General features: G+C 32.0%; 1 protein-coding gene across 1 annotated transcript in view; it reads left to right on the top strand.

The window, feature by feature from the left end:
* The window catches only part of LOC143344911 (uncharacterized), a 571,467-nt gene that overhangs the window by 261,172 nt on the left and 285,510 nt on the right, over window positions 1–24,785 (top strand). The window contains exon 5 of the mRNA XM_076771527.1: window positions 21,108–21,283. Within this exon, the coding sequence (XP_076627642.1) occupies window positions 21,108–21,283 (176 nt within the window). The remainder of the gene's footprint in view (window positions 1–21,107; window positions 21,284–24,785) is intronic.

The raw sequence follows: 24,785 nt of genomic DNA, 5'->3' as shown, positions 1-24,785 counted from the left end.
TTATGCACTCGCGATAATTGCTCTTTTATCGCGTGGTGTCGATTTTCCTGGTCTTCCAGGTGATTTTTTCATCCCCATTTTTTATAAACTGATTCACCACATTGCAAGGTCTGCCTATGCGACGACCAATTTCTCGATCAGACATTCCAGAGTCTTTATACGCCAATATCTGTCCTTTCTCTTTTTCGTTCAAAACTTTACCCCTGGTCATTTTAAAAAAAATGCTTCAACACCTTAATAACTCGATACTTGGATACTTTAATACGTATCTTTTCCACTGTAAATGCATGGGAAGATTCATGAGAAATTGTTTACCGTTTGTTTCGTTTATAACCAGGATACGTAACAAACGACACGCAAACAAAATGACGGTGTCAAGCAGCCAAATTCACAATGAATGCATTATAACGAAAGAATATTGCGATGTATTAAATTTTGGTACATTAAGAAATCGTTTAATCGTCCTTTTAACAAGCGAACCTATCATTTATTAACGGTTAAAAGCTGGTTACATTCGGTAAAAGATTTCTAGTTTCTTTTTGAACCGTTATTTTCATATAATGTTTAGCAGAACAGTATGTTAATATAAAAGCTAAAAATTCTGAAAATTTGAAACTGATTCATGCACTTCTTTCTAAATTATTGTCATAAGTATGAGTGAACCTATCATTTCCTAACACACTGTATTATTTTTTAACAACTTATGTTGAATTTTATTGATGAAATGGCATGAATATGTCGGAAACACAGATCAATTGACAGACGAACGCGTCGCTTCGATACTACTTCGATCGAGGGTAATAATCGAAGTGTTTTTGTAGAAATGTAATTTTTCAAGAAGAAGAAATAATCCTGCCTTTAGATTGTTATTAAAATTTCATCATAAACATGTTAAATTTTTATTTCGTACGTTAATAATAAGTAAACTTGTAAAAAATATTGTATTTGTAGAAAATTCTGTATGTACAATATCTAAATTGTATTAGGTAATTCCATTGACGAGGACTAAGTTCGAAAATTAGTAGAAAACAAAATTCATTGTAATCTAAACTTTCATTTCTTTCTGTGAACTGAAGCTTTCCTGTGCCACTTAATAACTGGAGATGAGAAATGAATTTTACATAACAATCTGCAAGCTTTTTAGTGGGTAAATAATTTGTAAATGTCGACTGAAGAACACAGTCGAATAATATTTTAATGAAGAGTTATGGTTTTGTAGAGAATGGAAAAGGAAATGGCCAAACGAGAAAGGATTTACTAATTTTCATAAAATTCCATACTATGGTTGCAATAATAGAATGAATCGAAGATACCATATTCGTTTAAATCTGCGAAGATTGTAAGTACAAAATTCAATGTTACAAAACACAAAAAGAATGTAAAAAATAAGATAAAACGGAAAGCAGAATCTAAATCTGAAGATCTATTAGGAATTCTATCGAGTCTTAAGTTCTTTATTTGGAAAGTAGTGTCCAGAGGGGGAAGTGTGAGGTCTAAGAGGGATGTTGACAAGGAGGGATGGGGTTTTTAGAGATATAGCAACCCATGAACGACCGCACAGAGAATTTACGAGCGTAATTCTTGGCACAAGAATGATAAAAAATAAAAACGAAACGGAAGGATGTGGAGCCATGTGTCCTATCCTTCGAAGACGCCATTTTTCTTGGTCTTGGCGTCTAGCAACTTCCAAGACGCGCTCCTAAATTTTCCAAAAACAGACGAATGTTAGCTTGGATCAAAGTGAACGAGATTGGACTAATTTTAATCTTTTCTTATGTGCCTTGTAAAATCGTAAGCGTCATGTACATTTCGATATTGTGTTGTTTTCTTTGGTATAAAATGAAATGTTATTTTCAAACAAAGAAAGAGAAGTAAAGCGATATAAAAACGTATTATTGTAAGATCAAAAATTTACTTAAAAATAAGATCTACTTATGTTTAACACATGGAAATGAACATTAGATAACAAAATGCTCGTCAATAAATGAAACGATAAATATTAATGTTTATTTCGTTCTGAATGGAGTCCTTTTTAAATAGTTTTAGAAGTGACGTCAACGTAGAATCAATGATCGATTCAGCGATATTGCTTGATCGTGTGTTTAATTGTTAACTCTAGAGACAAAATATCTGAACGTAAAACTAATTTAAAAATGTACATGAAAAAACAGTGGAATACGAATATATCATTTTGATATAGTGACTCCCTTTTTGTTCTTAGTGAGATGAGTGAAATTTTCTTTGGCACATTTAAACAACTCAATTTCAAAATCAAGTGTTAATGGTATATTAAACTGACGTTTCATTGAACATATATCCCAGAATAAACCAGAAAATAAGTAAAATTAAAATAACATATACGTATAGAAGTAAAACAGAGGTGAATTGATACGAATAACAATCGATTTAGTTGGAATAAAAAATTCCCATTACGAATTATAAAGGAAAATATAGAAATAACTTGAAGCATATTGACAAATTTAAAAGGCGAACAAAATAAACTTGCACTCAATGAAAATGTATGTGCTCAGCATTTCAAAAGATATGTACGTTTCTATGAATCATTCAATTATAGCAATGAACTTTTTATTATGAGAACAAAAGGAGATTTCGTTAGTAATTATACAACGTATACAATTTTTGTTAAATATCATTACGAATGAAAACTAGGAACCACTTGAAAGATGAAAATTTGAATGGTGTTTGGCCACCCATGGGAAAAATTCTAATGCGAGATTCTAGAGGCCAAAATAAGACGAAAATCAAGAATGCCAATTTGTTGATGGAGGCTTCGTTAAAAAGTTATTAACGTTTAAAGTTTCACATGTACTGAATTTTTTTCTCGTAAATGCGCAAGATTTCGAGGTTATGTCTATTCACCAAAAATTATTGTAATTGACCCCCACAACGGAAAATAATTTTTCCAAAACGATTTTAAATTTTTTTTTTTTTCTGTCGAAAAATTTCACATCTTTTCGAATTTTTTTCGCGAAAGTGGGTACGATTTCGGGGGTATATATAATGACCAAAAATGATTGTAATTGATCCCTGCAACTGAAAATAATTTTCTTAGAACGATTTGAAACTTTTCAATTTCGCCGAAAAATTTAGGCACCTAACTCTTGTCGACTTTTCTTAAATCTTCGTTTTCGATTTTTAATAATTTTATTTGACGTCCTACAGAATAGTTGTCTAATACTTTTTTGTAGGTATCTATAAGTTCTACTTCAGAAAAAAGTTTCACTGAAATATATTCACTGTTGTAGGAGTTATGGCTGTTTGAAAATTGGACCATTATTATGGGGTTTTTCTCATTTTGCGGGGTCAAGAATCAACTTTTCGAATATTTTTGCAATTTCTACATATTCTCCATTAAAATACGCGTCGTTTGCTTTTTTAAACATTAAAATCGTCCAATCCGTTCAGGAATTATGACATTTTAAAGATTCACATGAAATTTCGGAGAACCATTTCTGGCCTCATATTAGATTTTTGATGAAGAATTTTTTTCTCGAAAATGCGCAAAATTTCGAGGTTATGTCTATTCACGAGAAATGATTATAATGGACCCCCGCAACCAAAAATAATTTTTCCAAAACGATTTCAAATTTTTTTTTTTCTGTCGAAAAATTTCACATATTTTCGAATTTCTTTCTCGAAAGTGGGTAGAATTTCGAGGGTATGTCTATTCACCAAAAATGATTGTAATTGGCCCTCGCAACCGAAAATAATTTTTCCAGAACGATTTGAAATTTTTTTTTTTCGCCGAAAAATATAGGCACCTACCCCTTGTCGACTTTTCTTAAGAATTCGTTTTTTATTTTTAATAAATTTGGTTAGCGCTGCATGGAAAAGTTGTTTAGTACTTTTTTGTAGGTATCCAAGAACTCTACTTAAAAAAAAAAGTTTCACTGAAATATATTCAATGTTGTAGGAGTTATGGTTGTTTGAAAATTGGACCATTATTATGGGGTTTTCTCATTTTGCGGGGTCAAGGATCAACTTTTCGAATATTTTTGGAATTTCTACATATTTTACACTAAAATACGCGTCGTTTGCTTTTTTAAACATTAAAATCGTCCAATCCGTTCAGGAGTTATGATGTTTTAAAGATTCGCATGAAATTTTAAGGGACGCATTTCAGATCCAGAAATTATATTTTCGGCAAGGAATTTTTTTTCTCGAAAATGCGTAGGATTTCGGGGGTATGTGTAATGACCAATAATTATCGTAATTGACCCCCGCAACCAAAAATAATTTTTCCAGAATAATTGGAAACTTTTTAATTTCGTCGAATTTCAGTACCTACCCCCTGTCTATCTTCCTTAAAAATTCGTTTTTGATTATTAATAAATTTGGTTGGCACTGTACAGCAAAGTTGTTTAATACTTTTTTACAGGTATCCATGAACTCTAGTTCCCCTCAAAATTTCAATGAAATATATTCACTATTGTAGGAGTTATGGTTGTTTGAAAATTGGACCATTTTTATGGGGTTTTTCTAATTTTACGAGGTCAAGGAATAACTTCTCCAATATTCTTAGAAATTCTACATTTTCTACACCAAAATACGCGTCGTTTGCCGTTTTAAACATTAAAATCGTCCAATCCGTTCAGGAGTTATGATGTTTTAAAGATTCGCATGAAATTTTAAGGGACGCATTTCAGATCCAGAAATTATATTTTCGGCAAGGAATTTTTTTTCTCGAAAATGCGTAGGATTTCGGGGGTATGTGTAATGACCAATAATTATCGTAATTGACCCCCGCAACCAAAAATAATTTTTCCAGAATAATTAGAAACTTTTTAAATTCGTCGAATTTTAATACCTACCCCCTGTCTATCTTCCTTAAAAATTCGTTTTTGATTTTTAACAAATTTGGTTGGCACTGTACAGCAAAGTTGTTTAATACTTTTTTACAGGTATCCATGAACTCTAGTTCCCCTCAAAATTTCAATGAAATATATTCACTATTGTAGGAGTTATGGTTGTTTGAAAATTGGACCATTTTTATGGGGTTTTTCTAATTTTACGAGGTCAAGGAATAACTTCTCCAATATTCTTAGAAATTCTACATATTCTACACTAAAATACGCGTCGTTTGCTTTTTTAAACATTAAAATCGTCCAATCCGTTCAGAAGTTATAACGTTTTAAAAATTCGCATGAAAATTCGGGCAGACATTTCTGGCCAGAAATTAGATTTTCGGTAAGGAATTTTTTTCTCGAAAATGCGCAAAATTTCGAGGTTATGTCTATTCACCAAAAATGATTGTAATTCACCTCAGTAACCGAAAATAATTTTTCCAGAACGATTTGAATTTTTTTCATTTAATTGTTAATAACTTTTTAACGAAGCCTCCATCAGCAAATTAATATTCTTGATTTTCGTCCTATTTTGGCCTTTAGAATCTCCCATTAAAATTTTTCCCAGGGGTGATCGAAACACCTTGTATAATGTTTTTCGTATTAAGTATCTTTTACTTTTGTCAGAGCAAGTTTTAAACAGGCGGTGCAGGAGAACAGAAACTAAACTAAACCAACTACTTAGGTGGCCTTTTTTTAGAAAAAATATATAACGTCCGATGAAATAATTTTAATACGGTATACTTCTAATGTTTACGACATTTCGTTTAAGGCTTACCTCTCTCTAATAACGCGTAGAAACTATTAGATAGAATTTTTTAGAAATAATGTTTAAAAGAAACGGATACATTATTTATTAATTGCAGATTTATCCTAGGAAGATCGAGCCACGAGCCGTGACGTTAAAGACCAAGGGAGGGGGGATTCATCGTTCTGCATAGTTTTTATTAAGAAACAATTATTAAGCTCAAGTATCGATGATGTCATGTATTAGAAAGTAAAGAATATTACAAATAAGAAATACAATCATCTTTTTTTAGTAAATTTTGCTGTATTTATACGGTTTGGACTTCATTAATAAATTGCCAGAGCAATGTTCTTAGTTTATAAAACATTATTACTTTCGAACGTTACATCTTCTCTGTTTCGTCATTTTGTTGCAACAAAATATATAATATTTTATAATTATATAATAATTTATCGTAGCTCAGAATGTTCGAGAATTCTAGAAAGTCAACTTATTTGCATGTATATATAACCATTATACTCTGTCGTTGTTTATTTGTTTTCCAGATTCTTAAATATCAATTCTAAATATATACACTGACAATCAATAACATTTCTTTTGTAGCAACATAGAACGGAGAGACACGAAGTATTTAAATATTCTCTCTTGAAAACATCTATATCATTTTTAATCTACAATAGGTATGAAAAAAATAATTAAAATAAATGTTTAAAAGTTCTCTGCGCTTTGTAAGGAAATACTATTAAAATCCCGCCCTTTCGTTATATTTAAAATAATTTGAATTTTTCCTTTGGTTAAAAACTTCATTATAAATGTGGATGATAAACTTATCTGACGGAGAATCTTTTTATTCGAACAGAAAACTCTTTTTGGTTCAATAATGTCCCCCTCGGAAGCACACAAAATTATTACATATTTATTCCAATCATTTTCCCTTACTTACTGTAGTTTTAATAATATATATCTTCTATAGCTAAGCTTTCATATGAATAGAATTTGAAGTTGTAATCAGTGTTATTAGAAAGTCAAGAATGTTTGCTTGATCCACCAATAAGTTTATCTAAATAAAAAAACACATATACAATAGTGTTTAAAAACTTTTCTCAAGTACAACTTTTGGAAAATGGGCTGAATATCACTCTCTAATTCGCATATCTGTTTGATTCCACACTAAACAAAGCCTAATTAGCGTTTATCCGCACCTAGAACCACGATGCAGCAACGTTGAATTTTTCAGTGTCTCTTTCAGCAAAGATAAAGTTAAAAGCGATTGAAAATTTTTGTAAATTTAACGACGTGAGATCCGCGAACCAGGAATTACAATTTAAAAATAAATAAAAGATCCGTGCGTAAAAGACAAGATGCAGGAAACAGGGCCGAAAGTCGCGAAGCTGAATTATTTCTGGCTCTCGTTCCGTGTTGCTGGTTTATTGCGTTCTCGATTCCCTTTTATTTCTCCCTTTTCTTTGCCTCGAGGCCGTCTTTCCTGCAAGATGAATTTTAGTGCACCGAGAAAGTCGGATTGCCGGGTGTAAAAACCAGCGGAAGCATTAGGTGCATTAAATGGAGGAAGCTGTAATGAATTACGTATCTGATCTGTTTCCTGCCGGCATGAGAAAAACTATCGACCGACCTTGCATCAGACATTTCAAAAAATAAGATTCAATTACTTCAACTACCCAACCAGCCACCGAATTACCTTCCAGCTTTCAGACAACGCATCTCTGTCTTCTTATCCATCGTATTCGTCTTTCTTTCGAGTCGATTTCGCGTTTCCACTTTTCCGTTTCTTCGAACCGATTAAATTATCGTATTTGAACCCATTAAGTGCAAGCTTCTTCTGTTCAACGAACAGTCGAGGAGACAGGAGGAAAGGATGTTCAATTTTTTCCTTTGGTTATACGACCAAACACTTATCGATGGCAAGAAGAACAATTTCTTCGACGTTTTCAAGGGACATACAAATTTATACGAAACAGTAAAAGGTAGAGGAATAGATTGTTTTACGGTTCTCTCAAACGGTCTGGGAAAAAGTGGAGAAACAACAGAAAAAGCTATTTTTATTGGTAACATTTGTTATTTCAATAGAAATTAAATAAATTCAACTGATACTTTACCCTCTTTTATTTCACCGATCACTTAATGCAGTAGTTCTACATTTCGTCTGTATTTAATATACTTTATTTAAACGTTTTCGACGATCTTTGAAACAATAGCAAGAGAGTTTGAAAGTTATACAGGGTGTTCGACCACCCATGGGAAAAATTTAATGGGATTTGAAACTTTTTTCTTTCGTCGAAAAATTTAGACACCCAATTGGATTTTCGGTAAGGAATTTTTTTTCTCGAAAGTGCGTAGGATTTCGAGGGTATATGTAATGACCAAAAATGATTGTAATTGACCCCCGCAACCGAAAATAATTTTTCCAGAACGATTTAAAATTTTGTAATTATGTCGACAAATTTCACAGCTTCTTGAATTTTTTTCTCAGAAGTGGGTAGGATTTCGAGGGTATGTCTAATGACCAAAAGTGATTGTAATTGCCCCATACAGCCAAAAGTATTTTTTTTAGAACGATTTGAAAAATTTTTTTTTTGCCAAAAAGTTTCAGCATCTACCCCTGTCGATTAATCCTAAAAATTTGTTTTTCATTTTTAATAAATTTGTTTGACGCTCCACAGAAAAGTTGTCCAATACTTTTTTGTAGATATCCTTGGGATCTGCTTCAGAAAAAAGTTTCAATGAGATATCTTCACTATTGTAGGAGTTATGGTCGTTTGAAAATTGAACCACTTTTATGGGGTTTTTCGCATTTTACGGGATCAAGGAGCAACTTTACCAATATTGTTAGAATTTCTACATATTCTAGACTAAAATACACGTTGTTCGCCTTTTGAAACATTAAAATCCCTCAATCCGTTCCGAAGTTATGACATTTTTTAAAGATACGCATGAAAGGGAAGCATTTCAACATTAGATTTTCGGTAAAGAATTTTATTCTCGAAAATGCGTAAGATTTCGGGGGTATGTGTAATGACCAAAAATGATTGTAATTGACCCCCGCAACCGAAAATAATTTTTCCAGAACGATTTCAAATTTTGTAATTATGTCGACAAATTTCACAGCTTCTCGAATTTTTTTCTCAGAAGTGGATAGGATTTCGAGGGTATGTCTAATGACCAAAAGTGATTGTAATTGCCCCATACAGCCAAAAGTATGTTTTTTAGAACGATTTGAAAAATTTTTTTTTTGCCAAAAAGTTTCAGCATCTACCCCTGTCGATTAATCCTAAAAATTTGTTTTTCATTTTTAATAAATTTGTTTGACGCTCCACAGAAAAGTTGTCTAATACTTTTTTGTAGATATCCTTGGGATCTGCTTCAGAAAAAAGTTTCAATGAGATATCTTCACTATTGTAGGAGTTATGGTCGTTTGAAAATTGAACCACTTTTATGGGGTTTTTCGCATTTTACGGGGTCAAGGACAAACTTTTCAAATATTTTTGCAATTTGTACATATTCTCCACCAAAATACACGTAGTTTGCTTTTTTAAACATTAAAATCGTCCAATCCGTTCAGAACTTATGATGATTTCAAGATTCGCATGAAAATTCGGGCAGACATTTCTGGCCAGAAATAATATTTTCGGTAAGGAATTTTTTTTCTCGAAACTGAGTAGGATTTTGGGGGTATGTCTACCCACCAAAAATGATTGTAATTGACTCCTAGATTCGAAAATAATTTTTTCAGAACGATTTGAAACTTTTCATTTTCGCCGAAAAATGTAGGCACCTACCCCCTGTCGATTTTTCTTAAAAATTACTTTTTTATTTTTAATAATTTCGTTTGACGCTCTACAGAACAGTTGCCTAATACTTTTTTGTAGGTATCTATGAGCTCTACTTCGGGGAAAAGTTTCATTGAAATATATTTAGTATTGTAAGAATTATGGTCGTTTTAAGTTTTGACCATTTCTATGCTGTTGTTCTCATTTTGCGTGGTCAAGGACTAACTTTTCGAATATTCTTGGAATATCTACATATTCTATACTAAAATACGCATTATTTGGCTTTTTAAAAATTAAAATCGTCGAATTCGTTCAGGAGTTATGACGTTTTAAAGAATTGCATGAAATTTCAAGGAACCATTTTTGGCCTCAAATTAGATTTTCGGTAAGGAATTTTTTTCTCGAAACTGAGTAGAATTTTGGGTGTATGTCTATGCACCAAAAATGATTGTAATTGCCCCCTGTAACTAAATATAATTTTTTTAGTATGATTTGAAATTTTTTAATTTCGTCTAAAAATTTTAGTATCTAATCGATTTTTTTTCTCGAAAGTGGATAGGATTTCGAGGGTATGTGTTTTCACCAAAAATTATTGTAATCGACCCCCGCAATCGAAAATAATTTTTCCAGAACGATTTGAATTTTTTTTATTTAATTGTTAATAACTTTTTAACGAATCCTCCATCAACAAATTGGTATTCTTGATTTTCGTCTTATTTTGGCCTCTAGAATCCCGCATTAAAATTTTTCCCAGGGTTGGCCGAACACCCTGTATACCAAAGAAGAACGTTTTTTTTCCTAAAACGTCTCCAATTTTGACGTCTTTGACACCTTCATTTACATTTACCAAAAATTTCCTAGAAAATCAACAAAGTAACTATTACTCAATATCGATAAAAAAAGTTTAATGAGTCAGATAAGCACTCAATTAAACGTATCGTCTGTATTTTGTAGATTTTCTTTGACAGTATAATGATTTTTTAATAACACCAATTGGAACTTAAAATCACGTGCGTGTTCGGTAGATGAAACTAAATGTAAATTGCAAAAGAAACACTAAAATCCTCCAAATTGCAAGACCCACGACGAAAAAGAAGTCCGTGGATTTTCGTATTTTTTGCCTCGTCGAAGAATCGGAGGACGAGTAAACAATAATCATGACAAAATGCAGTTGTCAATAACAGCGACGGGAGGGAATGGCGTCGCTAATTAATCTCGCTGTTAAATCGTGACGAGCGTCAGCGTGTTAACGCGACGCGAAATATTTGCAAATCACGTTTCGTCGTACTCTTTTTTTTATTCCAGATTCATTACTATCGCGTTATCCGGCATTACTTCCGTCTAATTGGCTGAATCGCGCGTGTAATTCCTTGTATGTATGCAACCGCGACACTTAAATCCCAGACTAGAGAATCACGATCCTGTATTTTCCATTCGACCGCGACAGGAAATCTAATTCCCGAGAAATCGCGAGCTCGTTAAATAGGCAAACAGTGACTTCATTTCTGGTTCTCGGAAGTCCATTTTTGCAAAGTTAAATCGGTCCAAACGAGAAATTTCTCCTTTCAAAGTCCATTATAGCGCCAATATTGGACGTTTAAGGCGTTCTGAGATCTAAACTTACTCTCTGGGTGTCAACTTCGGATAAAAATGGATGCAAAGTATTATATTTCAGTTTCAGATAATGTCAAATTTATTTCGAGAAATATGTACGTATTCAAAGATTTATTAATATAGCAAACCTTGTTACTAGAGGGCATGTAAAATGAAACATTTTCTGCAGATCAACTTTCAAATAAAAACAGGTGCATAACATTTCAGTTTAATACAATATTAGATTTATTTTTATTTTAATATATACGTATACAAAGATTTACTAAGGAACATTGTTTGTTAATGATTTGTTGAGATTGAAGATATACAGGGTGTTCGACTACCTCTGGGAAAAATTTTAACGAGAGATTCTGGGGGCCAAAATAAGTCGAAAATCAAGAATATCAATTTTGCATCTGAGGCTTCGTTAAAAAGTTATTAACAATTAAATTCAAAAATTTCAAATCGTTCTGGAAAAATTATTTTCGGTTCCAGGGGTATATTTCAATCATTTTTGGTGAATAGACATACCCTCGAAATCCTACCCATTTTCGAGAAAAAAATTCGAGAAGGTGTAAAATTTTTCGACGAAAAAAGAAAATTTGAAATCGTTTTGGAAAAATTATTTTCGGTTGCGGGGGTCAATTACAATCATTTCTAGTGAACAGACATTACCTCGAAATTTTGCGCATTTTCAAGAAAAAAATTCGAGCAGATAATGAAAGTTTTAGAAATTAAAAAATTTCAAATCATACTAAAAAAATTATATTTATTTACAGGGGGCAATTATAATCGTTTTTGGTCAATAGACATACCCTTGAAATCCTAACCATTTTCGAGGAAAAAATTCCTTATCAAAATTATCATTGAGGGCCAGAAATGTTACCCCGAAATTTCGTGTGAATCTTTAAAACGTCATAACTTCTGAACGGATTGGACGATTTTAATGTGTAAAAAGGCAAACTACGCGTATTTTGATGGAGAATATGTACAAATCATAAAAATATTCGAAAAGTTAGTTCTTGACCACGCAAAATGAGAGAAACCCCATATAAATGGTCCAATTTTCAAACAGCCATAATTCCCAGAATTGTGAATATATTTCAATGAAACTTTTCCCCGAAGTAGAGCTCATGGGTACCTACAAAAAAGTATTAGGCAATTTTTCCGTAACGCGACAAACAAATTTATTAAAAATGAAAAACGAATTTTTAAGAAAAATCGACAGGGGGTAGCTGCTGAAATTTTTCGGTGAAAAATAAAATTTCAAATCGTTCTGAAAAAATTATTTTCGGTTGCGAGGGTCGATTACAATCACTTTTGGTCATTACACATACCCCCGAAATCCTACGCATTTTCGAGAAAAAAATTCCTTACCGAAAATCTAATTTCAGGCCAAAAATGGTTCCCTGAAATTTCATGCAATTCTTTAAAACGTCATAACTTCTGAACGGATGGGACGATTTTAATGTTTAAAAAGGCAAACTACGCGTATTTTGATGGAGAATATGTACAAATCGTAAAAATATTCGAAAAGTTGGTCCTTGACCCCGCAAAATGAGAAAAACCCCATAAAAATGGTCCAATTTTCAAACAGCCATAATTCCCAGAATTGTGAATATATTTCAATGAAACTTTTTTCTGAAGTAGAGCTCATAGGTACCTACAAAAAAGTATTAGACGACTTTTCTGTAGAGCGTGATACAAACTTATTAAAAATGAAAAACAAATTTTTAAGAAAACTTGACAAAGGGTGGTAGGTGCCTAAAAAAAAAAGTTTCAAATCGTTCTGGAAAAATTATTTTCTGTTGCGGGAGTCAATTGCAATCATTTTTGGTCATTAGATACACCCTCGAAATCCTACCCACTTTCTAGAAAAAAATTCGAGAAAGTGTGAAATTTTTCGACGGAAAAAGAAAATTTCAAATCATTTTGGAAAAATTATGTTCGCTTGCGGGGGTCAATTGTAATCATTTTTGGTGAATAGACATACCCCCGAAATCTTGCGCATTTTCGAGAAAAAAATTCAGTACGGATGGAACTTTAAACGTTAATAACTTTTCAATGAAGTTTCCATCAACAAATTGGTATTCTTGATTTTCGTTTTACTTTATGCCCGAACACTCTGTATAATAATTCTAAGGCTATAGTTTAGAAGAATCAGCTGCAAAAAATTATTCGATGAACCTTTGCTTGCGGTGTATTCTCATAAATATTTCACGTTTACAAGTTTGATGCAATAAATTATCAAGATCCAAACGTAAATATAAACAAAAAATTGTTTGTTACTTAATTTGAGAATAATGATCGTAAAATCTAAAGGGAGTACACAATTAATATTATTTATGACCAATATTTTTTTTTGGTTGCTCATAATAGTTATCGACGACTGAAATAGTTCGATCAATTTTTGCTTTGCGCTGTGGTTTCTATTTTACGATCGTCAATAATAAAACTTTTGGTTTGAATTACTGGTAAGCAATAAAATTGAGTCATGCCAAGAAAAAGTAAAGTAAAATGGATAATATTGAAATTTTATATGGAGTTTCCCTTACGAATCGTATTTTCTGTATTAGTATTCATCGATAAAAAAAGAAATTGTATTCTATCATACGATTTACAGTAAAATTCGATAAGAATGAAAATGACAATATTTCATGGCAACTAGACAAAAGTTCTTCTACAATAATGAAATATAATGGCGTAAGAATAAATGAGAATCTCAAGAAACCAATATTTTTAGTTTCGTGACATATGTCGCTATTCACCGGCGAGAATACAGATTTGTACAGTTGCGGCAACTGTTTAAAAATTCCCCCAACGAAAGTGAACGATGCCTAAACTTCGAACGAGATACTCGATAGGAAAAGAAAGGCGAAGTACAGATTTTTATGGAAACGTAAACGAGTTGGATCGGTGCAGCGTTAGCTGTAGCAGGCACTCACACAGAGAACCGATGCACCTGCAGCCACGTGTGCGTCGATCTCGATATCGAGAACTCGCCTTTAATGACAGCCACTCGTAACGCAGGATCACTCGTCCTTGCAACCTGCACAGGATCCTTGCCCCTTGCTTTGCGCGCTGTTGCGTCAATCAGCTGGCACGGCGCGGCTCTTTCTCTACGCGTTCGTTCGTGATCGTGCAATTCCTCATATTTCTCGGATACCTCCCATTAATTATCATCGTCGCCGTTTATCGCGTCGAACCGCATGCGTTTCGACTCAAATTTCGAGTCTCGATCCACTTTCCAGGCCGTTCGAAAGTCGCGAACGGAATTTCGAAACGGGCGTTAATTTATTACCAGACTACGGATATTTTGCGTTTATACAGGGTGTTTGGCCACGCCTGGGAAAAATTTTAATGGGGGATTCTAGAGGCCAAAATAAGACGAAAATCAAGAATATCAATTTCTTGACTGAGGTCTCATTAAAAATTCAATTAAAAAATTTCAAATTATTCTGAAAAAATTATTTTCAGTTGCGAGGGTCGATTACAATCACTTTTGGTCATTACACATACCCCCGAAATCCTTCGCATTTTCGAGAAAAAAATTCCTTACCGAAAATCTAATTTCAAGCCAAAAATGTCTGCCCTGAAATTTCATGCAATTCTATAAAACGTCATAACTTCTGAACGGATGGGACGATTTTAATGTTTAAAAAAGCAAACAACGCGTATTTTAGTATAGAATACGTAGATATTCCAAGAATATTCGAAAAGTTGTTCCTAGCCCGGTAAAGTGCGAAAAACCCCATAAAAATGGTTCAAGTTTCAAACGACCATAACATCTACAATAGTGAATATATTTCAATGAAACTTTTTTCTAAAGTAGAGCTCACGGGTATTTACAAAAAAGTATTAAACAAAATTTTCGTAGGACACCAAACAAATTTATTAAAAATGAAAAACGAATTTTTAATAAAAATCGACAGGGGGTAGGGTGTTGAAATTTTTCGGTGAAAAATAAAATTTCAAACCGTTCTGAAAAAATTATTTTCGGTTGCGAGGGTCGATTACAATCACTTTTGGTCATTACACATACCCCCGAAATCCTTCGCATTTTCGAGAAAAAAATTCCTTACCGAAAATCTAATTTCAGGCCAAAAATGTCTGCCCTGAAATTTCATGCAATTCTATAAAACGTCATAACTTCTGAACGGATGGGACGATTTTAATGTTTAAAAAAGAAAACGACGCGTATTTTAGTATAGAATACGTAGATATTCCAAGAATATTCGAAAAGTTGTTCCTAGCCCGGTAAAGTTGCGAAAAACCCCATAAAAATGGTTCATGTTTCAAACGACCATAACTTCTACAGTAGTGAATATATTTCAATGAAACTTTTTTCTGAAGTAGAGCTCACGGGTATTTACAAAAAAGTATTAAACAACATTTTCGTAGGACACCAAACAAATTAATTAAAAATGAAAAACGAATTTTTAATAGAAATCGATAGGGGGTAGGGTGTTGAAATTTTTCGGTGAAAAATAAAATTTCAAACCGTTCTGAAAAAATTATTGGCGGTTGCAAGGATCGATTACAATGATTTTTGGTGAATATACATACCCCCGAAATCCTATGCGTCTTCGAGAAAAAAATTCCTAACCGAAAATATAATGTATTGGCCAGAAATGGTACCACGTAACTTCATTCATAACTTGAAAACATCATAACTTCTGAACGGATCTGAGGATTTTAATTTTCCAAACGGCAAACGACGCGTATTTTGGTGAAGAATATGTAGGAATTCTAACAATATTGAAAAAGTTGTTTCTTGACCCCGTAAAGTTAGAAAAATCCCATAAAAATGGTCCAATTTTCACACTGCCATAACTCCTGTAATAGTGAATATATTTCAATGAAACTTTTTTCTGAAGAAGAGCCCATGGGTACCTACAAAAAAGTATTAGACAACTTTTCTGTAGGGCGTCAAACAAAATTACTAAAAATCAAAAACACATTTTTAAGAAAAATCGACACGGGGTAGGTGCTTAAATTTTTCGGTGAAAATAAAAAATTTCAAATCGTTCTGAAAAAATTATTTTCAATTGCAGAAGGCAATTACAATAATTTTTGGTGAATAGACATATTCCCGAAATCCTAACCATTTTCGAGAAGAAAATTCATTACTAAAAATATAATCTGTGGCCAGAAATGTTACCCTGAAATTTCATGAATTTGTTTAAAACATCATAACTCCTGAACGGATTGGACGATTTTAATGCTTCGAAGCACAAACAACGCGTATTTTGGTAGGTAATATGTAGAAATTCCAGGAATATTCGAAAAGTTGGTCTTTAACCCCGTAAAGTGTGGAGAATCCCATAAAACTGGTCTAAGTTTCAAGCGATCATAACTCCTACAATAGTGAATACATTTCAATGAAATTTTGGAGTAAAATAGAGTTCATGGGTACCTTCAAAAAAGTATTAAGTAACTTTTCCGTAACGCGTCAAACAAATTTATTAAAAATGCAAAAGGAATTTTTAAGAGAAATTGACAGGGGGTGGCTGCTAAAATTTTTCAACGAAATTAAAAAATTTCAAATCGTTCTTGGTTATGGGGGTCAATTACAATCAGTTTTGGTCAATAGTCACACCCCCGAAAATTTACTTATCTTCGAGAAAAGAATTCGCGAAGGTGGACAAATTTTATTAACAACCTTTGATAATAATTTTGTTAATAACTTTTTAACGAAGCCTCTATCAACAAATTGTTATTCATGATTTTCGTCTTGTTTTGGCCTGTAGAATTTTATTGTTAAAATTTTATAATAATTTAAATTTTACTGTTAAAATTTTATAATATTTTATTTAAAGATTCTTCCCTTTTTACCGAATAAATTGAAACAGAATTTTCCCGAATTCTTTAGATTCAGTGTATCTTGAAGCAGTTATTTATTTAGTTTTTTGAAGTTCACTTAATGTTGTTGTTAAAACGTTTCCGTATTTAAATTCCCGCTGGTAATAATCGAGGTGTTTTCAAAGAAACGTTTACATATAATTTCAATATTTTTTTGCGATCCGGTTCGCTGACTAATCGTTATATCTTCGTCTGGCATTGTTGATCGCGATTTACGAAAATAGAATGCTCGTATTTTTCTAAGCACGCGTAAAACGAGTCAGATATTGCTGAAATTTTTAATAATATTTATTTTCGTGGCATTTTGTAATATTCTCTAATTATTACCATTTTATTCACGATCAAATGTCGCGATAAACGCAAGTAGAACTCGTTGAATTTCACGATCAGTTGCATTCGCGTTGATCCATTAAGTTCGTCGAAATTTTGTATCAATATCAATATTAACATTTTCTAATCAACGTATTACCTTAACCATTTGTGCTATTTTCAATCAGGAACCTTAAATGTTATAACTAAAATAATAGAAAGCTAATGGATCATAATTATTTCCACAACTAAATTACTTTTAATTGCAATTGACGATTATAAGTGACTGAATTGACATAACAGTGATGATTATGTTCTAAGCTCGATTCACGAATGTGGGTTATTATCTGGTTTAACGTGAGAACTTATTAATATATTGAATTGCACATTTATGATGTTTGTATAAGAAGGATAATATTACTAGTTTGTTAAAATTATGTATAAAAATTGGGGATACGTAATATACATTTGCATAAAATGATTATATTCTAAGCTCGATTCACGAATGTGGGTTATTATCTGGTTTAATGCGAGAACTTATTAATATATCGAATTGCACATTTATGATGTTTGTATAAGGAGGATAATATTACTAGTTTGTTAAAATTATGTACAAAAATTAGGGATATGTAATATATATTTGCCTAAAATGATTATATTCTAAGCTCGATTCACGAATGTGGGTTATTATCTGGTTTAACGCGAGAACTTATTAATATATTGAATTGCACATTTATGATGTTTGTATAAGGAGGATAATAATAGTTTGTTAAAATTATGTACAAAAATTAGAGATACGTAATATATATTTGCATAAAATGATTATATTCTAAGCTCGATTCAGGAATGTGGGTTATTATCTGGTTTAACGCGAGAACTTATTAATATATCGAATTGCACATTTATGATGTTTGTATAAGGAGGATAATATTACTAGTTTGTTAAAATTATGTATAAAAATTAAGGATACGTAATATATATTTGCATAAAATGATTATATTCTAAGCTCGATTCACGAATGTGGGTTATTATCTGGTTTAACGTGAGAACTTATTAATATATCGAATTGCACATTTATGATGTTTGTATAAGGAGGATAATATTACTAGTTTGTTAAAATTATGTATAAAAATTGGAGATACGTAATATATATTTGCATAAAATGATTATATTCTAAGCTCGATTCACGAATGTGGGTTATTATCTGGTTTAACGTGAGAACTTATTAATATATCGAATTGCACATTTATGATGTTTGTATAAGGAGGATAATAGTAGTTTGTTAAAATTATGTATAAAAATTGGGGATACGTAATATATATTTGCATAAAATGATTATATTCTAAGCTCGATTCACGAATGTGGGTTATTATCTGGTTTAACGTGAGAACTTATTAATATATCGAATTGCACATTTATGATGTTTGTATAAGGACGATAATATTACTAGTTTGTTAAAATTATGTATAAAAATTGGGGATACGTAATATATATTTGCATAAAATGATTATATTCTAAGCTCGATTCACGAATGTGGGTTATTATCTGGTTTAACGCGAGAACTTATTGATTCCAGAGTATATCGAATTGCACATTTATGATGTTTGTATAAGGACGATAATATTGCTAGTTTGTTAAAATTATGTATAAAAATTGGGGATACGTAATATATATTTGCATAAAATGATTATATTCTAAGCTCGATTCACGAATGTGGGTTATTATCTGGTTTAACGCGAGAACTTATTGATTCCAGAGTATATCGAATTGCACATTTATGATGTTTGTATAAGGACGATAATATTGCTAGTTTGTTAAAATTATGTATAAAAATTGGGGATACGTAATATATATTTGCATAAAATGATTATATTCTAAGCTCGATTCACGAATGTGGGTTATTATCTGGTTTAACGCGAGAACTTATTGATTCCAGAGTATATCGAATTGCACATTTATGATGTTTGTATAAGGACGATAATATTGCTAGTTTGTTAAAATTATGTATAAAAATTGGGGATACGTAATATATATTTGCATAAAATGATTATATTCTAAGCTCGATTCACGAATGTGGGTTATTATCTGGTTTAACGTGAGAACTTATTAATATATCGAATTGCACATTTATGATGTTTGTATAAGGAGGATAATATTACTAGTTTGTTAAAATTATGTATAAAAATTAGGGATACGTAATATACATTTGCATAAAATAATTATATTCTAAGCTCGATTCACGAATGTGGGTTATTATCAGGTTTAACGTGAGAACTTATTAATATATCGAATTGCACATTTATGATGTTTGTATAAGGAGGATAATAGTAGTTTGTTAAAATTATGTATAAAAATTGGGGATACGTAATATATATTTGCATAAAATGATTATATTCTAAGCTCGATTCACGAATGTGGGTTATTATCTGGTTTAACGTGAGAACTTATTAATATATCGAATTGCACATTTATGATGTTTGTATAAGGAGGATAATATTACTAGTTTGTTAAAATTATGTATAAAAATTAAGGATACGTAATGTATATTTGCATAAAATGATTATATTCTAAGCTCGATTCACGAATGTGGGTTATTATCTGGTTTAACGCGAGAACTTATTGATTCCAGAATATATCGAATTGCACATTTATGATGTTTGTATAAGGAGGATAATATTACTAGTTTGTTAAAATTATGTATAAAAATTGGGAATACGTAATATATATTTGCATAAAATGATTATATTCTAAGCTCGATTCACGAATGTGGGTTATTATATGGTTTAACGTGAGAACTTATTGATTCCAGATTATATCGAATTGCACATTTATGATGTTTGTATAAGGAGGATAATATTACTAGTTTGTTAAAATTACGTATAAAAATTAGGAATACGTAATATATATTTGCATAAAATGATTATATTCTAAGCTCGATTCACGAATGTGGGTTATTATCTGGTTTCACGTGAGAACTTATTAATATATCGAATTGCACATTTATGATGTTTGTATAAGGAGGATAATATTACTAGTTTGTTAAAATTATGTACAAAAATTAAGGATACGTAATGTATATTTGCATAAAATGATTATATTCTAAGCTCGATTCACGAATGTGGGTTATTATCTGGTTTAACGCGAGAACTTATTGATTCCAGAGTATATCGAATTGCACATTTATGATGTTTGTATAAGGAGGATAATATTACTAGTTTGTTAAAATTATGTACAGAAATTAGGGATATGTAATATATATTTGCATAAAATGATTATATTCTAAGCTCGATTCACGAATGTGGGTTATTATCTGGTTTAACGTGAGAATTTATTAATATATCGAATTGCACATTTATGATGTTTGTATAAGGAGGATAATATTACTAGTTTGTTAAAATTATGTATAAAAACTAGGGATACGTAATATATATTTGCATAAACTGATTATATTCTAAGCTCGATTCACGAATGTGGGTTATTATCTGTTCCAGAATATATCGAATTGCACATTTGTGATGTTTGTATAAGGAGGATAATATTACTAGTTTGTTAAAATTACGTATAAAAATTAGGAATACGTAATATATATTTGCATAAAATGATTATATTCTAAGCTCGATTCACGAATGTGGGTTATTATCTGGTTTAACGCGAGAACTTATTGATTCCAGAATATATCGAATTGCACATTTATGATGTTTGTATAAGGAGGATAATATTACTAGTTTGTTAAAATTATGTATAAAAATTGGGGATACGTAATATATATTTGCATAAAAGGTAGCCATATCGATGTTATTAAACCTGACTTCGACCATAACGTTGCATATGGACGATAATTTACTGGGGAACAGGCTAAACCAGTCTCACGAACACGATAATAATTACAGAACGCGTCATGGAAGTCGTGCAAGTTTTCGTTAACGGGATCGATGATTTCAGGAGAGGATCAATACCGAGGCGCCGGAGGATCCAGCAGCGGGAGCCCGCCGGCGAGTTTGCTGGTGGTTCCTCAGCCTTTGACCGTGAAACCCTCTCATCCGTCGCACCTGAACCCGCATTTAGGCGGGCCACACTCTCATCCACCGAGGAAATACCAGTGCAAAATGTGCCCACAGGTTAGTAACTATTATTGCGTCATTGTTCTTCCACTTTTCAGATTCGTTCACCGATAAGGGAACAGTTTACGAAATTGTATCATAGTTTCCACTTAATTTTTACTACTATTCATTTGAATTACCTGACGTTGCTCTGAATGAGAAATATTTAAATGCAAAAGTTAGTTTCCTTGGTAGAAACAAATTAGTAGGTTCATATCCCGATTACCGACGATTCTATCAATAATTTCTGTGGAATATAAAAGTTTCCAAATTTCATTTCTCGCAAGTTTAGTTATGCACATGCATTCCTGCTATGGGAGCAATGGTGGGGATTATAGATCGCGTAAACAGTGTGAAATAGACAAATATAACTGTAAATGACACTAACGAAATTTCATTCTGTACGCTTTTGTGGTAAAAACTACATATACAGGGTGTTCGGCCACACCTGGGAAAAATTTTAATGGGAGGTTCTAGAGGCCAGAATAAGGCGAAAATCAAGTGTATCAATTTGTTGATGGAGGCTATGTTTAAAAGTTATTAACAATTAAATTCAAAAATTCCAAATCGTTCTGGAAAAATTATTTTCGATTGCGGGGGTCGATTACAATAATTTTTGGTGAATATACATACCCTCGAAATCCTATCCACTTTCGAGAAAAAAAATCGAGTAGATACTGAAATTTTTAGACGAAATTAAAAAATTTCAAACCATACTAAAAAAATTATATTTAGTTACAGGGGGCAATTACAATCATTTTTGGTGAATAGACATACACCCAAAATCCTACTCAGTTTCGAGAAAAAAATTTCTTACCGAAAATCTAATTTGAGGCCAAAAATGGTTCCTTGAAATTTCATGCAATTCTTTAAAACGTCATAACTCCTGAACGGATTCGACGATTTTAATTTTTAAAAAGCCAAACAACGCGTATTTTAGTATAGAATATGTAGATATTCCAAGAATATTCGAGAAGTTAGTTCTTGACCACGCAAAATGACAAAAACAGCATAGAAATGGTCATAACTTAAAACGACCATAATTCTTACAATAGTGAATATATTTCAATGAAACTATTCCCCGAAGTAGAGCTCATGGATACCTACAAAACAGTATTAGGCAACTTTTCTGTAGAGCACCAAACAAAATTATTAAAAATAAAAAATGAATTTTTAAGAAAAATCGACAAAGGGTGTTTAAATTTTTCGACGAAAAAAATATATTTCAAATCGTTATGAAAAAAATATTTTTGTCTGTAGGGGTCAATTACAATCATTTTTGGTGAATAGACATACCCCTGAAATCCTACGCACTTTCAAGAAAAAAATTCTTTTCCGAAAATCTAATGTGAGGCCAGAAATGCTTCCCTGAAATTTCATACATATCTTTAAAACGTCATAACTTTTGAACGGATTGAAGGATTTTAATGTTTCAAAAAGCGAACAACGTGTATTTTAGTCTAGAATATGTAGAAATTCTAACAATATTGAAAAAGTTGTTCCTTGACCCCGTAAAGTGAGAAAAACCTCATAAAAATGGTTCAATTTTCAAACGACCATAACTCCTACAATAATGAACGTATCGCATTGAAAATCAGTAAGGAATTAGAGCTCATGGATACCTACAAAAAAGTATTAAACAACTTTTCCGTAAAGCGTCAAACGGAATTATTAAAAATCAAAAACGAATTTTTAAGGAAAATCGACAAAGGGGTAGGTGCTGAAATTGTTCGACGAAAATGAAAAGTTTCAAATCATTCTGGAAAAATTATTTTTGGTCGCGGGAGTCAATTACGATAATTTTTGGTCATTACACATACCCCCGAAATCCTACGCATTTTCGAGAAAAAAATTCCTAATCGAAAATATAATTTATAGCCAGGAATGGCCACATCGAAATTTCATGCGAATCTTTAAAACATCATAACTCCTGAACGGATTGGACGATTTTAATGTTTAAAAAATCAATCAACGCGTATTTTAGTATAGAATATGTAGAAATTCTAAAAATGTTGGAAAAGTTGCTCCTTAATCCCGTAAAATGTGAAAAACCCCATAAAAGTGGTCCAGTTTTTAAACGGCCATAACTCCTACAATAGTAATGGTATCTCATTGAAATTTTTTTCTGAAGCAGAGCCCATAGGCACCTACAAAAAAGTATTAGATAATTTTTCTGTAGAGTGTCAAACAAAATTATTAAAAATAAAAAATGAATTATTAAGAAAAATCGACAAGGGGGTAGATGCTGAAATTTTTAGACGAAATTAAAAAATTTCAAATCGTTCTAAAAAAATTATTTTCGTTTGCAGAGTTCAATTACAATAATTTTTGGTGAATACACACACTCTCAAATTCCTACACACTTTCGAGAAAAAAATTCTTTACTGAAAATATAATTTCTGGCCAGAAATGCTTCCTCGAAATTTCAGATTGCAAATGTTTCAAATATCATAATTTCTGAACGGATTGGAAGATTTTAATTTTCCAAAAGACAACCAATGCGTATTTTGGTGGAGAATATGTAGAAATTCCAAAAATATTCGGAAAGTTGATCCTTAATCCCGTAAAGTGAAAAAAACCCATAGAAATGGTCCAATTTTCAAACAGCCATAACTCTTACAATAGTGAATATCTTTCAATAAAACTTTTTTCTGAAGCGGAGCTCATGGGTACCTACAAAAAAGTATTAAACAATATTTCCATAGGAGATCAAATAAATTTATTAAAAATAAAAAACGAATTTTTAAGAAAAATCAACAACGGGGTAGATGCTGCGAAATTTCACACATTTTCGACTTTTTTTCTCGAAAGTGGGTAGGATTTCGAGGATATATCTATTCACCAAAACTGATTGTAATTGACCCCAGCAACCGAAAATAATTTATCCAGAACGATTTGAATTTTGTTCATTTAAACGTTAATAACTTTTTAACGAAGCCTCCATCAACAAATTAGTATTCTTGATTTTCGTCTTATTTTGGCCTCTAAAATCTCCCATTAAAATTTTTCCCAGGGGTGGCCGAACACCCGGTACAACATTTAGAGTTTAATAAATAATATGCAGGGTGGGAAACAGATACATACAACTGCAGTTGTACGTTCATTCCGATTATTATCGATTCTATAAACTATTTTTATCCGAGATTAAATTTTCACAATCATTTCTTTCTGTAGATTTTTGTTGTGGAAGCATTGGCAAAGTTTTATAGATGGTACACGCAAATCCGTCGAAGAAAACAGCCTGGGTGCAATTAAGGTTCCCGCGGAAACGTAACTGGACATTTTTTCCCGCCCTCTACGAGTCGATAATGGTTCGTTTTATGGCGCTTTAACCCTTTACGGTTCTCCCGGGGGCCCGGGACTTCCGTGCACAGTAGTGGCTGATTTTTACCGCAGGTACATTCGTGAGGCCGCGATTCAACAAAGCCACGAGGGTTATTCGGCTCTCGCCACTGTTGTAAAACACCGGCCATTCAGCTGGCAACCACTTTTCTCTCCCGGTGTAATACGCTATAGAAGT

The sequence above is a fragment of the Colletes latitarsis genome, chromosome 8 (genome assembly GCF_051014445.1).
Source record: "Colletes latitarsis isolate SP2378_abdomen chromosome 8, iyColLati1, whole genome shotgun sequence".
NCBI lineage: Eukaryota > Metazoa > Arthropoda > Insecta > Hymenoptera > Colletidae > Colletes > Colletes latitarsis.
The sequence above is the reverse complement of the archived record's forward strand: the minus strand, read 5'-3'. Positions and strand labels throughout refer to the sequence as shown.